Source organism: Choloepus didactylus, chromosome 4, assembly GCF_015220235.1.
Source record: "Choloepus didactylus isolate mChoDid1 chromosome 4, mChoDid1.pri, whole genome shotgun sequence".
NCBI lineage: Eukaryota > Metazoa > Chordata > Mammalia > Pilosa > Megalonychidae > Choloepus > Choloepus didactylus.
Genome location: NC_051310.1, coordinates 91,665,002 through 91,681,532, shown reverse-complemented (window position 1 = coordinate 91,681,532; position 16,531 = coordinate 91,665,002). Strand labels below are relative to the sequence as shown.

Genomic DNA, 16,531 nt, shown 5'->3' with positions numbered 1-16,531 from the left:
AAGCTCTCGAGTGCCATGGCACCAATCTCAAAACGAGAAGAATGGATCCCCAGACCTGGCGTCACGCCCAGCGAAAGGGAGGAGGAGGGTGGGATCATTAATTAAGTCACATGCCCCCTAGATTCCAGTAGCTTCTTCTTGAGCCCATAGACTGAAGATATTGAAGAAACTGACCCTGGCCACCCCCTGGGGACAAGCCTTCCCTCCCCTGTCGGCACCATGCAGACTGTGTCCTGCCCACCATCAGCCCAACTCAGAGAGAAGGGAAAAGACAAGCAGAGGATCAAATGATGGAGTAGAAAAAATAGAAAGCCATTTTATTACCAGTGAGGCATTTTCCAAAAGCAAGAGAGCCACTGCTCCCGAAGAGGCCGAAGCTTTAGTTCCGGTGGACGGGGCAGGGTCCAGCTTCAGTTGGGGAGAGCCGGGCTGGGCAGCCCTCGGCGGGCCCGGATCCAGCAAGAGAGTCTGTAGAGCTCCATTGCTGCCCTCGCATCTTCCACCGAGCTGTGTCCAAACCGGCTGTTCTGCAGACACAGGTACAGAGTGGGGACTTGGGGCGGGACAGAATCCCGAGGCCAGGGCCCAGAGGCGGGTGAGCAGGTGAGAGCCTCCCAGGCCTCCGACACCTGGTCTCAGAAGACAGCAGGTGGCTGGGGCAGCCTGGCTACCCCCTGCTAACCCAGGAGCCAGGGGCCCAAGGTCCAGGTAGGAGTGGGCACAAAATCCAGCCTCCACTGAGAACCGGGCTCTGGGCTGGGACCTCAATGCACCGACAGCCCAGGCAGAAGAGGCTGCTGCAGACTTTCTCTTGGACACACCGAGTGGCTGATGTGGCCCTAACCGAGCACCAAGGACGCAGTGAGGAACTCCAGCTGGGAATGCAGGGAGAGGCTTCTCAGGCGGGGCAAGGATGTCGATAAGGAGACCAAATACTACGAGCATTTGGGAAGCTGAAGGGCATGTGCAGCTAATACATAAGGGTTCCAGGAAGGGGAGTATGAGAAGTGGTATTGGGAGGGGGAGAGGGGCTGGGGCTGTCGGGGACTTGATGGGGAGGGGGACGCTCAGTCCGTGTTCCCCAGCTCACTCACCCAGCCAGAGCTGCTCTGTCACAGCCCCGGCTCCTGCTACCCCCTCTCTCTGGCACCCCCTCTCCTACCCTCTTGACTAAGACTTCCCTTCACACTCAGCTCAGATCTGCTCTCTTCCCCTGCCAGCCAGCCACCCCCGTCCTTCATCCCTGCTTGCAGGACACCTGGCCCTTCCCTCCCATGGTGTTTGGGGTGACCTGGTGAAGGGCCACCTTCCCAATCAACCAAGAGTTCCGCAAGCACAGGCTCAGGTCCTGCTCACCCCTGTCCCCAGCATCTGGCCCAGGACCTGGCTCTGAGTGGTGATTGATGAATATCTGTTGACCTTAAGGGTCCCCCTGGGCAGCCTGCCTCCCTCTGCCCTTTCCTCCCCTGTGAACACCAGCCTCTCTGCTGAGGAATGAAGCTCCCAGGAGCTACATGCAATCAATGACTGCTGGGAGTTGGTGTGCAAATTCCCCAGCTCCTTGGACCCTCCGGTGGGATCATTCTTAAGTGTGCGTTTTACAGCTTTTCCCAGAGTCCTCCAGCAGGACTGAGCTGCAGTTACCACAGGGTAACTGGCTCAACTGAAACACAGAAAACCAACTTTTTTGGGCTCCTTCCCTTCCTTGTCTTTCATCCTCACTCTGTCATCTGGGCTTCCTGGAGTCACCTTTCAGATAAACTCCTTGCACTCAGAACTGTGCCTTGGGTCTGCTTCTGGGGCAGCCCAAAGACGTCCTCCCTCTCTCACATGCACACAGCCTATTGGAATCATCTTTTGGGGCCAAATATTTGCACTGGGGCCATTGAGGGGATTTCAGAAGGCCTTGAAGGAGCAGGACTGCCGAAGACTGTCCCAAGGGCCCCCAGTCTGGGCAGGGAGGGGGGCCTTGGTCCTCACCTGGATGTGCTTGCCAAGGAGGCGCTCGCTCAGCACCCGGAGGGAGACCCGCTTGCAGTGGCCCAGGTTGGCCTCGCGCTTCAGCCACCTGTCGGTGGACGTGTCGTAGATGGCGTGGCTGCTCGTGTCCTCTTTCAGCACCTTGAAGTCATTCCTCAGGTCATGGCCCACCACTAGCTTGCCTTTCAGGAGCTGCAGGATCTGGCCAGGAAGATAATCCCCAATCCGCATCAATCAGCATGCTCCGGGTACGGGCTGGCAGGGAGCAGCCCCACCTCGACTCGCTGTGTGACCTTGGGCAAATCACTCTCCCTGTCTGGGCTTCAGTAGTCTAGGTGTGTGCCAAAGACTGGACACCTGCAGTGGCTTGGGTGTGATACAGGAATGGCTCGTCCTTACTGAGCCCTTACCATGTGCTGGGCACTCTTCTAAATGCTTCACACGTCACGTCATTTAATCCTCTCAGAATATATGAATAATGGGCCTCTAGAGATGTCCATTCCCTAATCCCCCAAAACCTATGAATATGTTACATGGCAAAGGGGGATTAAAGTTGCAGATGCATAAAGGTTTGCTAAGCAGATGGCCTTAAATGAGAAGAGACCTTGGCAGTTTCTCACAAAGTTAAGCACACGTTTAGTTTCTGATCCAGCAATCAAGCTCCTATGTATCTACCCAAAGGAATGAAAATTTACGTCCATGCCAAATCCTACACATGAATGTTTATAGCAGCTTTATTCACAATTGCCAAAAACTAGATGTAAACAAGATACCCTTCCATAGCAAATGGATAAACTGTGGTACATCCATACAATGGAATATTATTCAGCAATAAAAAGAAATGAGTTTTCAAATCAGGAAAAGACACAGAGGAACCTTACGCCTATTGCTAAGTGAAAGAAGCCAGTCTGAAAAGTCTTCTTGCTGCATGATTCCATCTACATGACATCATGGAAAAGGCAAAACTACAGAGACAGTAAAAGATCAGCAGGATGGTTGTGATGATAGCACAACAATGTAAATGTAATTAACACTGCTGGATTATATATATGAATGTTATTAAAAGGGGAAATATTAGGTGTCTATCTGTTACCAGGCTGAAAATTTTGAAAACAACATAGGACTGTATAAAACAAACAGTGCACCCTAATGTAAACCATGGACTATAGTTATTAGTAGTATAATTATGATATTGTTTCATCATTTTTTGTTAAGGTACCACACTAATGCAATGGGTTAATAATAAGGAAAACTCTGTGGGGGTGAGAGATATGGGAATTTTGTATTTTCCAAATGATTTTCCTGTAGATCTACAACTTCTCTAAAAAAAAAAAAAAAGAAAGAAAGAAAGAAAGGAAATTTAAAAAAAACAACACCAACACAAAACTACACCCAGAATTTCAAACTTATAAACCATTAAAAAAAAAAAAAATCAGTGGTTGCAACAAGTTTGGGAGGGGGTGGGTGATTTTAGGGCAGTGAAACTATTCTGTATGACACTATATTGGTAGATACATGACATTAAGCATATGTCAAAACTCATAGAACTAGGCCACACACAGAGCGAACCCTGATGTCAACTATGGACTTTAGTTACTAATAATATATTAATATTGGTTCATCAATTCTAACAAATGTCCCACACTAAGTCCAGAAGTTAATAATACGGGAAAGTATGTATGACAGGGGTATATGGGAACTCTGCACTTTCTGTGCCTTTTTTCTGCAAATCTAAAACTACTATTAAGATAAACTTTATTATTAAAATAATAGAAAAATTATTGTGGATGATGCAGTTGGGCCCAAACTTAGTCACCAGGTCCTTATATGTAGAAAAGAGCAGAGTGATTCGATATGATAAAAGACTCGACCTGCTGTAGCTGGCTTTGAAGAAGGAGCCAAGAAATGTGAACAGCCTCTAGGAGCTGGAAAGGGCAAGAAGGGATGTCTCCCTTGGAGCCTCTAGAATGGAACCCAGCCCTGCTGACTCCTCAATTTCAACACTTCTGATCTCTGGAACTGTACGATAGTAAATCTGTGTTGTTTTAAGCCATTGGTTTATGATTTTGTTACAGCAGTCACAGAAAACTAATACACCTAATGAAAGAGGGCTATTTTCAACTGAATTTTGCAAGAAGGAAAAACAAGCACAGAGAAGTGAAGCAACTTGCTTGAGGTTGCTATGATGATGCTCAAACAAGATTGCAAATTCTTTGGCACTCTTCTCATTAAAGATGGCATCCAATCCCCCTCGCCTTGAATATGGGTCTGCTCATGGGACTTCTGAGGCTAGACAAGAAAAGGCCATGCAGCCTACTAATGTCTCACTCTCTCTGTCTCTATCTGGGGCAGGTGGCCTGGGAGATCAGAGCCAACACGTAAGGAGTCCAGCTACCCTAAAGCCACCACGCTGGAGAGACCAACAGGAGAGGCCACATGGGAATCAGATCTGCTGAGCAAACCCAGCACCTACACCAGACAGCGCTGAGAGAACCTTCCAGTGATTCCAGCCCTGAACTTTCAAGAAGCCTCAGCTACTGCTGAGTGAAGCAAAGACAAGTTGTCTCTGCCAAGCCCTGCCCTTTGCAGATGCATGAGCAAAATAAATATTGACATTGTTTTAATCACCTAGTTTTGGGGTCATGTGCTAAACACCATTAGATAACTGGGTCAACTCCACAGCTGGTTAGCAGCAGAGCCAGAGTTCAAACCCCACTTGCTGGCTCTGGTGCCTGCTGGTGAGTACCCCGCTGCACTGAAATAGAAGGCCTGCGCTAGGCAACCCACCCCCTAAACAGACCAGCCAACACCAGGTACCCACACATATGCCCCAAGCCTCCCCTCTCCCATCTGCTCCCATGGTGGCCTTTGGGCAGCCTCCCAGGCTCTACCCACAATAGGCATCACCTTTAACTTGGCCGGCTTTGGAGAAGATGGAAGAGGCAACCTGACATTAAAATCAAGGTGGGCTGCACGAGGCCCCAGCTGAGAGGCCAGAGCTCTGAAGCTTGAGGTGATTTCAGGCCCACCTTTGACAGTTTTCTGATAGGCTTTCCTCTTCCCTGGCAGAGCCCATGCCATAGTCTGTGCCCCAGGAAAGCCTTCTGGATGACTAACCCTTTTCCCACATCCAGCTTCTCCTCTAAGTAGCCTCCTGGGACATCACGTGGTCCCCTTACATACTCTCCCTTCACATCCACTGGGTCATTATTGCCAAAGAGAGAGGAAGGCAAGGCTCAGAGACGTGGAGTGCACTTGTCCTGGGTCACAACAGAGGAAGCTGGGTCCATCCACCCACCCTCCCAGGCAGCGACCACATCAGCTGGGCTTTAGGCCTCCAGCAATTTCACCAGGCTGCTCTTCAGTTAATATGACTTTTCTCAGTGCTTTTTCTAGACAGGGCCCTGTACTTAACTTAGGGCAGTGAGAAAGCACACCCAAAGGATGAAATGGCACTTCTCGGCTGCAGTGTGCTTATGAAATTGCTCTGAGGAATCTTGCTAAAATATAGATTTGTATTTGGGAGGTCTGGGGCAGGGGCCAGGATTCCCACTTTCTAAGATACTCCCAGGTGATGCTGATGCAGCTGGTCTGAGGATCACACTCAGTAGTGCGACTTTGAAAGATAACAACAACATGGAAAGACTAGTCAGCAGTAAGAAGGAATGATGTTCTGATGCAGGGATGAACCTTCAAGATATCATATGTAGTGAAATAAGCCAGGCACAAAAGGACAAATATTGTATGATTCCACTTATATGAAATAACTAGGACAAGCAAATTCACAGTGACAGAAAGTAAATTAGAAGTTGCCAGGGGCTGAGATGGGAAGAGGGGGAATGGGGAGTTATTGTTTAGTAAGTACAGAGTTTATTTGGGTGAGGAAAAAGTTTTAGTAATGGAAGGTGGCAATGGTAGCACAACATTGCAAAAATAATATCATTGAATTGTATACTTAGAAATTAAGGTGGCAAGTTTTGTTACATGCATGTTACCGTAATAATAATAATAATGTTAACAACCCAGACATACAATCACTGTGAAAACTCCCTTAGAGCAGGTGCTGAAGGCAAATCAACTGAGCATCTGCGAGGCAGGTGCAGAAGGAGGGGCCATGGGCCTGGGGCCGGGTAGAGGGAGGGGCCACGCGCCCGGGATGGGGCTCAAGGCGGGACCACGAGCCCGGGCGGGGCAGAGGGAGGGGCTACACGCCCCTGGCAGGATTAGAAGGGCTGGGCAGCAAGGAGGCGGGTCCGGGCGGCTGTGCTTTATGCGCCATTTCTAGTTGAGTCCCTTTATGTTTCGGAACAGAGTGGCCTGTTTCCCGGTTTGGGACTCGGCTCAGTTCCCATCGAGCCCTGAAGGAACGCATCAGTCATCCCAGAGACAGCCACAGCCACTCCCAGGGGTAGAAGGGCTGAGTCACGTGATGGGACTTCCCAGAGAAATCCACTTCCTGAGCCCGACGGTCCCTGGGGGGCTGCGTTAGGCCCACAAAACTCATCATGAGACAAAAAGAGGAAAAAGAAAATAAGACAAGCAGTAGAAAGGAAGAGGACGAAGGGAAAACGAAAGCAGACTATTTTGCAGAGAATTCCAACAATGCCTCAGGACAAAGATGCTGGGCACAGGCCAGGGAAAGATCCCCGGGGCTTGCTGTGTGGCTTCAAGGATGTCAAAGACCTCTCTGGGCCTCGGTTTCCCCGGTTGAGAGATGGGGTGCGAGTGGCACGGGGCTTGGGTCTGTTAGCAGCCAGGGCTCCTTTGGCTCTCTGAGGCAGGCAGAAGAGGGAAGAGGTGGGGGGGGTCCTGCCACAGCCTGGGAGGGGGTCGTCCTCCTCCATCTGGCCAGATGCCGGAGACCTGCCAGGTGGCAGGGCCCCCACAGAGTACTCTGACCCGGGCAAGGGCTGCTGGTGCTGGTTTACAGCTGAAATCACTTCCTGTTTATAAGCTACCAGTACCTTCCTTCTGTCTCTATCTTACTTCTCAACCACCACACTTCGTGGGGTTCAGTTTCCTATTTGGAAACTAAAAATGTATTCCTCCCCACCATGCTGGGATGACACTGTAAGCACATTAACTTGTCAGGTAGGAGTCCTGAATCTTAGCACTGATGTGTATCTCAACTTGCTTTTTGCCCCTCTCTGAACCTGTCTCCTCACTGACTTCCTCCTGTGCTTATACTTTTTGATTTGTGGGGCTCTTTACAGACCAGGGTTTCTCAACCTCAGAGCTATTGACATTTGGAACCCAATAATTCTCTAGATAATTCTGTCCTCTGCATTGTAGGATATCTAGTAGCATCCCTGGCCTCTTTACCCACTAGATGCCAGGAGGAAAACTGCTGCCCACCCCCCCACCCCCCCACTTAGTGACAACTAAAAAATGTTTCCAGGCATGTTTTTTGGGGAGCAAAATCACACCCCATTGAGAATCACTGCTCTAGATAATGGTCAAGCCTAGATGTCAGAAGATAAGGCAATTATTTTACATTATAAAAGAAATATAATCACATTACCAAAAAAAAAATTAAAAATGAGAGCAGGGGGGTTGGGGAACGCCACTCACAATCTTCCCACATCAGCACTCCTGGTGACCTTGGGTGGGGCTCAGGGACTCCCCAGAGGCTTCCCGCTGCCCTGGCTGGTTTGTTGCTCTCTGATAGCTGGACCCATTCCCTATACCCACCGGGAGAGAGAGAAACTGTCTGCCTGTCAGAGATGCCGGGAGGTGAGGGGACTTTGCAAAAATGCATTCAAGAAAACTGAAAAGTCCAAGACTCACCTTAGAGGTATTTGCCCTGCCTTATGGTGTTTGGTAAGTGATGCTTAGGCTTCTGCCTGTTGGGAGGCCCAGCACACCTTGGGGCCCCAAGAGCCTGATCTCTGTCTTTGTGATCAAAACAATATGGAAGTACAGACAGCCCAATTATAAAATGGGCAAAAGATATGAAAAGACAGTTCTCTGAAGAGGAAATACAAATGGCCAAGAAACACATGAAAAAATGTTCAGCTTCACTAGCTATTAGAGAGATGCAAATTAAGACCACAATGAGATACCATCTAACACCGGTTAGAATGGCTGCCATTAAACAAACAGGAAACTACAAATGCTGGAGGGGATGTGGAGAAATTGGAACCTCTTATTCATTGTTGGTGGGACTGTATAATGGTTCAGCCACTCTGGAAGTCAGTCTGGCAGTTCCTTAGAAAACTAGAGATAGAGCTACCATTCGATCCAGCGATTGCACTTCTCGGGATATACCCGGAAGATCGGAAAGCAGTGACACGAACAGATATCTGCACGCCAATGTTCATAGCAGCATTATTCACAATTGCCAAGAGATGGAAACAACCCAAATGTCCATCAACAGATGAGTGGATAAATAAAATGTGGTATATACACACGATGGAATACTACGCGGCAGTAAGAAGGAACGATCTGGTGAAACATATGACAACATGGATGAACCTTGAAGACATAATGCTGAGCGAAATAAGCCAGGCACAAAAGAGAAATATTATATGCTACCACTAATGTGAACTTTGAAAAATGTAAAACAAATGGTTTATAATGTAGAATGTAGGGGATCTAGCAGTAGAGAGCAATTAAGGAAGGGGGAACAATAATCCAAGAAGAACAGATAAGCTATTTAACGTTCTGGGGATGCCCAGAAATGACTATGGTCTGTTAATTTCTGATGGATGTAGTAGGAACAAGTTCACTGAAATGTTGCTATAGTATGTAACTTTCTTGGGGTAAAGTAGGAACATGTTGGAAGTTAAGCAGTTATCTTAGGTTAGTTGTCTTTTTCTTACTCCCTTGCTATGGTCTCTTTGAAATGTTCTTTTATTGTATGTTTGTTTTCTTTTTAACTTTTTTTTTCATACAGTTGATTTGAAAAAAGAAGGGAAAGTTAAAAAAAAAAAAAGAAAAAAGACAAACAAGGAAAAAAAAAAACAAAAAAAACGATGTAGTGCCCCCTTGAGGAGCCTGTGGAGAATGCAGGGGTATTCGCCTACCCCACCTCCATGGTTGCTAACATGACCACAGACATAGGGGACTGGTGGTTTGATGGGTTGAGCCCTCTACCATAAGTTTCACCCTTGGGAAGACGGTTGCTGCAAAGGAGAGGCTAGGCCTCCCTGTATTTGTGCCTAAGAGTCTCCTCCTGAATGCCTCTTTGTTGCTCAGATGTGGCCCTCTCTCTCTGGCTAAGCCAACTTGAAAGGTGAAATCACTGCCCTCCCCCCTACGTGGGATCAGACACCCAGGGAAGTGAATCTCCCTGGCAACGTGGAATATGACTCCCGGGGAGGAATGTAGACCCGGCATCGTGGGATGGAGAACATCTTCTTGACCAAAAGGGGGATGTGAAAGGAAATGAAATAAGCTTCAGTGGCAGAGAGATTCCAAAACGAGCCGAGAGATCACTCTGGTGGGCACTCTTACGCACACTTTAGACAACCTTTTTTAGGTTCTAAAGAATTGGGGTAGCTGGTGGTGGATACCTGAAACTATTAAACTACAACCCAGAACCCATGAATCTCGAAGACAGTTGTATAAAAATGTAGCTTATGAGGGGTGACAGTGGGATTGGGAATGCCATAAGGACCAAACTCCACTTTGTCTAGTTTATGGATCGATGTGTAGAAAAGTAGGGGAAGCAAACAAACAGACAAAGGTACCTAGTGTTCTTTTTTACTTCAATTGCTCTTTTTCACTCTAATTATTATTCTTGTTATTTTTGTGTGTGTGCTAATGAAGGTGTCAGGGATTGATTTAGGTGATGAATGTACAACTATGTAATGGTACTGTAAACAATCGAAAGTACAATTTGTTTTGTATGACTGCGTGGTATGTGAATATATCTCAATAAAATGATGATTAAAAAAAAAAAAAAAAAAAAAAAAAAAAAAAAAAAAAAAACACAAAAAAAAAAAAAAAAAAAAAAAAAAACAATATGGATAAAGGTGGAGGATGCACAGCCTTGTGAAGGCACTAAATGCCACTGAATTGTATACTTTAAAATGGTTAATTTTCTGTTATGTGATTTAGCCTCAATTAAAAAAAAAATTATGAATATTGAATGGGGGGTCAAGCTGGCTCAGGGGGGCCTCGGACAACTTGGGACCCAGTGTCCTTGTTCATGAAAACAGATGGCTGATACCTGGTGCCACATGTCCACTCATGTGCAGTGCTGGGCACTGTCCCTGACACATTTGGGTACACATATATGTACACATGGAGAGCCTCGGATCGGAACATCACAGCTAGAGCTCCGGAACCAGAATTTGAATCTCTGTTCCACCCTCCGCTTCCGTGGACAGTTCACTCAGCCTTGCTGTACCTCAGTTCCCTTACTTGGAATATGAGAGTGATAATACTAATTAACTACCTCTTGGGCTTGTGGAAAGGAGGAAAAGAAGCGTGTGGAAAAGTGCCCAAAACAGCACCTGGGGCCTGGTGTGGGTATACGGGCATCATTTTACCATCCCTGTTTTCCAGAGGAGCCTACTGAGAGGAGCACAGAGAGGCTTAGCAACAGGCCTGAGGACACAGAGCAGTCAGGTGGCGAAGCCGGGCTTGGACCCAGGTCCAGCCAAATCTGAGGACAGGGCACGTCCACCCGCCCTCGGGCTGCACGTATACTGCTGTATCCTGACTCCAAGCAGATCGACAGCAAAGGCCAACACGATTCATGGGTGGGCAGAAGAAATTTGCTAGTGCCAGAACTCTTCTGTATTTTATGAAACCCAATGCCACTCCAATCACAGAAACATCTGCAGGGCCCCTTCCTTCTGCAAAGCACAAGATCCAATCTGGGGACAGATAAAGTATGTGCCAGGAGCAGTGGAACCAGGCAGATGGTGTGGGCGGAGAGGGGAGCTATGATGTGCACAGGTGATATCGAGGAAGGTGAGAGACCTCCCAACTGGAGGCCCTGGTGGGGCAGGGGCAGGGATGGTGGGCGGTGTGGGGAAGGGCATCACAAAGGACTTCTCTGGCCTCAGGCCCGCTGGAATGGTTGCATTTCTGGGGGCAGGGATGGAGGACTGGGATCGGTGTGGATTTGGCTGAAGCACCAGCTGGGCAAGGACTGAGCTGGGAGAGAAAGCAGAAAGGTAGGGAGACATGAGTTTGCTGAGCTAAGGAGACCTTGGGCAATGGGGAGCCATAGGAGGTGTTTGAAGGAGAGGGGCACATGGCTGTGATCTCAACCAGGCTAGGGGAGGTTTCTCTGGCAGGAGGGTAGAAGACATTGGCAGCAAGCACATTTGGTTCATGCAGCAGACAGAAATTAAGGGCCAGAATGTAAGACTGTAGTTTGCAAGTGAAGTCAAAGAGGGGTCTGGGACATTTAATCTGGGTTTCGGCCCTTCTCTCTGCCCTGCCTGTTTAGTGAACATCAACTGCCAGCCGGGTGCTGTGCTTAGGGCTTAAGCTAATGTAACTGCATCAGTCTGGGAGGAGGTGTTATTACTTCCCTTTTCTGATGAGGAAACTGAGGCTCAGAAAGGTTCGATAACTTGCCAAAGGTCATACAAACTGGTAAGTGATGGGATAGGCAATCTGAACCCAAATGTGATTCCAAAGATCAGCATGGTCTTCAGATTGCTGCCTCCCTCTCTCAGCGACTATGAAGTGGCTACCTCATGCGGGGCCCCATGCTAGGACTTTGAAAAATCTCTGAGAATCAAGTATTCCTGCACCAAGCTGAGATGAGGACCTGGGTGTTGTGACTCAAGGGTGTCCAGGGGGTTGTGGTTGGGAGAGGCTGGGAGAGGCTTTTCTCTGAGGCCTCCTCTCCCCCTGCTCTGGGCTCTTCTACCCCTTTTGTCACTTCTATGGGGAGGACAGCTGTGGGGGAGTGGGGACATGCCTTCTACCCTGACTGTTCATGGAGAATCTGAGGTTTCCCCGGGCTGCCATCGGCCCCTGAGTAGACCCCACCTTTTTCCTTATGTTGCCATCCTCTTCCTAGTGACTCTCCTTTGGTCTCCTCCTTCCTGACATTTCCTTCTTTCCAATCTTCTGTCTGTCCCTGATGACTCAGGCCCTCATAACCACTTCCAAGGGCCTCTGACTCTTCTTCCACTGTTGTCTCTTTCCTCACTCCCATCTATCCTCCACGACACCCCCCTTCTAGTTTTCTTGAAACTGGTTAGGATCCTGCAATGCCCTTGCTCAAGAATCTTCATTGGCTCCCTATGGCCCTCTGAACTGCACACAGATTCCTGTCACTCCTTTCAAATACCAGCCTCATGAGGTCTTTCCAGAGCCACCCATGTGCATATACCCCCTTCTCAGGGCTCCCCAGTATCGTCTTGGTACCTCTAGAACAGTGCTGTCCAGTAGAAATATAATGCGAGTCACATATGTAATTTTAAATAATCTAATAGCCATATTTTACCAATATAGAAACAGATGAAATTAATTTTAGTAATTTTATTTTACTCAATATATCCAAAATATTATCATTTCATTGTGTAATCAATATAAAAAATTTGTGTGATATTTTTGTCCTTTTTGTCATGCTAAGTCTTTGAAATCCGGTGTGTTTTATGTGTGGCTAGCGGCTACCATGCTGGACAGCGCAGCCCAAGAGGTTTTAAGCCTGAACTTGGAATCCTGGCCAGCCTTTCCTCATTCTAGTCGTCTGAATTTTCATCAGCTTCTTCTTTTGAGCAAGCCTCACTTTCCTCCTCCGTAATGTGAACATAATAAGGGAAGCAATAATAGCTAACATTTTATATGTACTCTCCTCTAGTAGTTCCTCAGTCCCCACGAAAACCCTATGAGGTTGCTACTATAATTATCCCCATTTTTGTTTTGGGTACAGAGAGGCTGAGTAACTTGCCCAAAGCGATGGAGCTGGTAAGTAACAGAGCCAGGTTTCAAACCAATCCTGTTAACTCGAAGTTGACAGCTCCCGAGAACCCACCTGACTGACAGGGCTGTTTTATGAGGAGCGAATGGGCTCATAAATGGCAGTGTCCAGTGCATAATGAGTGCTCAGCAAATAGCAGCTGCACTGTCATTTTACCTCCGGTGCCTGATGAACGGAAAGCAAACTATGGCCCTCAATTCCCCGCCAGCCCAAAACCTCAGGAGCTGGCTTGCCCTTCTAAGCCTCCCCAGAGGGCGCTAACCTTGGGGACACTTTCAGAATGGCTGAGTTTTGCTTTCCTTTTAGTCATTTGGGGAAACAGAAAGTGACACCTGGAGAAGGTACCACAACAAGCTAAAGGCCAAGTTGGTGAGAAATTGTGGAACCACACCCTGGCTGACATCTCCCCTCGGCCCGGTGTCTCTGATCTGTTCCCCAGAACCGGGAGAGGCAGAGGCTCTTGTTGAGGGGCCCCCACCAAGGGCAGGGCAGGACCCTGGAGATACAGTGGGGAGCCAGACCCTATTTTGGGGAGGCCTCAGCCCAGGATCCATTCACATTTCCCCACAGGGCTCACAAGGTATGTGGGAAGGAGCAGGAACCTGCCCCCCCAATCACTGTAGGGAGGAATGATAGGTAGGAGGCAGTTTCTCCATCACAACACCAGGAAGTTGGACCAGATGCCCCAAAGGCTGCTCCCAGGAGGGAGCCTAAGTTTCTCTGGTGGGAGGAAGCCTTGTCGGGGATGTGATGGAAACACCATCAGGTTTCTCCACACCCTGGAGGCTCCCTGTGCCGGGGTAGCGGGGACTCCAACATGGTTGGGATGGCAAGCCACAGATCTTCCCACAGGAGCTGGGAAGGGGGTGTTGAGGGGGGTGTCTCCAGGCCCCTTGGCCTGGACGGCCTGGCCCTTCACTCACCTCTAGCCTGGCCACTGCGAACGGCGTGGCCCCCTCCATGTGCTGCGGCGTGATCCCGCTGACCCGGGTTCTGTAGTCCGTGATCTCCCCCTCGGGCCGGATGAACCTGTCATAGAGCACGGTGCCCTGGAAGTCCACGAGGCTGCAGCGAGCCAGGCCGCTCTCCCCGCTGGGCCCTAGCCCCACCATCTCGCAGTCCATGGCCACCACCTCCGCGTTGCTCGCCATGCTCCGCAGGGGCCCTGGCACGGGCTGCAGAGAGGGGAATTGGGGGGTCATCACTGCGGGCCCCCTCAGCCTCCAGGCTCCTCAGCCCCAGCCTAGCCAGCTGGCACCCTCTGCTCTGCCCTTTGTCACAACTGCCACCTGAGATACAACACTAAGCACAGCCTGCCCTAGGTGGGGGCCCCTCTGCCCCTCCCAGTTCTGGAAAACAGGTCAGAGACCCTGGGCCGAGGGGGGATGTTGGTCAGCATGAGGTCCCAAGATTTCTCACCCACTTGGCCTTGGACCACCTGAGATACAACTTCCCCTGCTCCACCTGGCAATAGGGGAAGTTGGCCTCTGCCACCCCACCCGGCTTCCTCAACCCGGCTGTCCCAGGGCCTCCCGGCCTGTCCGGCAGCCTCGCAACCAGGGAGGCCCCCTTTCACCCCCTCTCCTGGTGGCTGCCTCAGCTGTCCCAGCCTCCCATTCTCACCTCTGCTTCCTGAGCCCTTGGCTCTCACCTGCCTCTCCTGTGCCTTCTCAGCTACTGCAGTTGCTTTTAGTAGTGACTCATCTCTGAGTGTAAGCCGGGAATCCTGAACCTGTTTCAGTTTCTGCTTCGTTATCAAGTGAAGGCAGGGGCGGGAGCCCGGGCACGTGGGCTGGGCTGCTCTGGCTCCTCGGGCTTCTGGCAGGTGGGGAGCTGAGAGGCCTGAGTCGGGGCTGACCAAGCTGGCAGGCTCCGAGTTGGGGTGGTGTCCTGCCTTTGCCCCTGCCTCCCCACCTAATGGCTCAGCTCCCCACCCCCCACCCCCTTCAGATGATGCGTCTGACGTGGATGGAGAGGATTGCAACATCTTTTCTTTCTCACCCTCTGCCCATAGAATAAACATCCCAGGGTTGGAGTCTGGGGAATGTCCCATAACTTCTAGGGCTTACTACTAGTCCGATACTCTGTAGGGGCTTTTATGGGGGTGGGGGTGGGGCAGCCTCTTGGGACATTAAGGCTATTAATTAGGAAGGGAAGGAGAAGATTGGGTAGGGGAGAGCCAGCTCCCCCAGCCTGGGGAGGCCAAGGAGGCAGTGAGGAAGCCTTTTAGGCCTCTGTCGGTTCAGGGATGCTTCAAGAACAAGCCTTCTGTTTGTCCTCAAAGGGCTGTCCCTCCAGCTGTGCTGAGGCAGTTTGAAGTCAAGGAGAAGCAGGCCTTGAGGAGGCCCCCACTAACTGGGCCATATTTCCTAGGGTCTTTGCTCTCCCGGGCTAGGACTTTGAGCTCTTAGAATAATGCCTGGCACATAGAAAGTACTCAGTATGTATTAAGTAAATGAATGGCTTACAACTGGGGCAAACAGTCAGTTTCAGTGAGAAAAATGCTATCCAAATTTCAGACTGACTCGAAGTTGTCCAGAGTAGACTTTTTACAATGTCATTGCTTTGTTCGTGTTGGTCCCCGCCACGGTCCGGGGCAGGCTCCGACCCAGGTCTGCTGGTCTAGAACCTCTATCACATAACTGGGGAAGACTAGTACCAGCTGGCCAGTCAGATGTATGTGTTGGTGGCAGGGTAAGTACTGATGAGTCTGGGTGAAGCGTTACGCTTTACCAACACCTATAGGAAGGAAGCCCAAAACAGTAGTGTGGTGAGCTTTCGACAACCGTGAGTTGCCTCCTACCCCCAGATCCCCATGGAATAATCAGCAATCTGATCCAATTGCTACCAGTTGACAGAGATGTGGCTTGCAGGTCCAAGACATTTTCACCGAGTGGGACTTCTGACTTTAACAGGCCTCAAAAACAAACCCCAATGGTGAACTGTGTAAATGATAAGGCACTGTTCCTGTTTCTTTCATTTGGTTCAAGTGTGAGGTATGAGAGGTTATTTTTGGTTCCCATTCAAAGACAGCAAATTTTGTTTGAATTCAGCCTGTTTGGGACTTTTTGCTTTTCAAACCCATGAAGTGGGAAATGAAGCAAAGTTCCTGTCACTTTACTTGAACATGAATTTTAAAAATACCCCCCTAAAGATCCAAGCGGATGTTTGTTTCTACCGTCCCCAGGGAACCCCAGTGCCTCTGGTGACTCACATGCTGACATACCCCGCAGGCCCTCACCCCACACCCACTCACCTCCTGCTGCAGCTCATGCTCCACTCACTGGCTATCTCAGGTCTCAGACTGAACACATCCCTGCCCTTCCACTTCTTTTCCCCAAGGGTTGTGTCTGCTCCTTGGAGTCAGCTCCAAATCTCCTCCTTCAAGTCTCCCTGGCATGCTCCAAAGCCCTGCCTCTCGATGACATTCCCTGGTCTATTTAAAATTGCATTTCCTGTCCCCTTCCCTGATTTTTTTTTTTTTTTTTTCTTTTTACAATTAGCACTACCTGCAAATGTTGTATGTTTTACCTGTTAAGTCTCCCTCTTCCCTGTTCTGTTCACTGCCAGGCCCCCAGCACCTAGAACCCTGCCTGGGTCATGTTAGGTTTTTTCCTAATATGTTGAGTGTGCTGATCGATGTTGGACAGTGACAGG

General features: G+C 49.3%; 1 protein-coding gene across 1 annotated transcript; it reads right to left on the bottom strand.

Annotated features, from left to right (window-relative positions):
- Positions 1-291: 291 nt before the first annotated feature.
- ISG20 (interferon stimulated exonuclease gene 20) lies at positions 292-14,796 on the bottom strand. The gene is made up of 4 exons (XM_037833008.1): positions 14,526-14,796; positions 13,798-14,049; positions 1,981-2,181; positions 292-527 (listed from the first exon to the last, which is right to left on the bottom strand). Exons 2-4 carry the CDS (start codon positions 14,023-14,025, stop codon positions 411-413), a joined length of 546 nt encoding a protein of 181 aa, XP_037688936.1. The 5' UTR covers positions 14,026-14,049; positions 14,526-14,796; the 3' UTR covers positions 292-410.
- Positions 14,797-16,531: the final 1,735 nt, after the last annotated feature.

Coding starts and splice junctions, on each gene's coding strand:
- ISG20 (XM_037833008.1), bottom strand. CDS start 14,025: ATGGCGAGCAACGCGGAGGTGGTGGCCATGGACTGCGAGATGGTGGGG. Junction 2,182..13,797: donor TCGCAGTGGCCAGGCTAGAG/GTGAGTGAAGGG, acceptor CTTCCTGGCCAG/ATCCTGCAGCTCCTGAAAGG. Junction 528..1,980: donor TCCTTGGCAAGCACATCCAG/GTGAGGACCAAG, acceptor CTGTGTCTGCAG/AACAGCCGGTTTGGACACAG.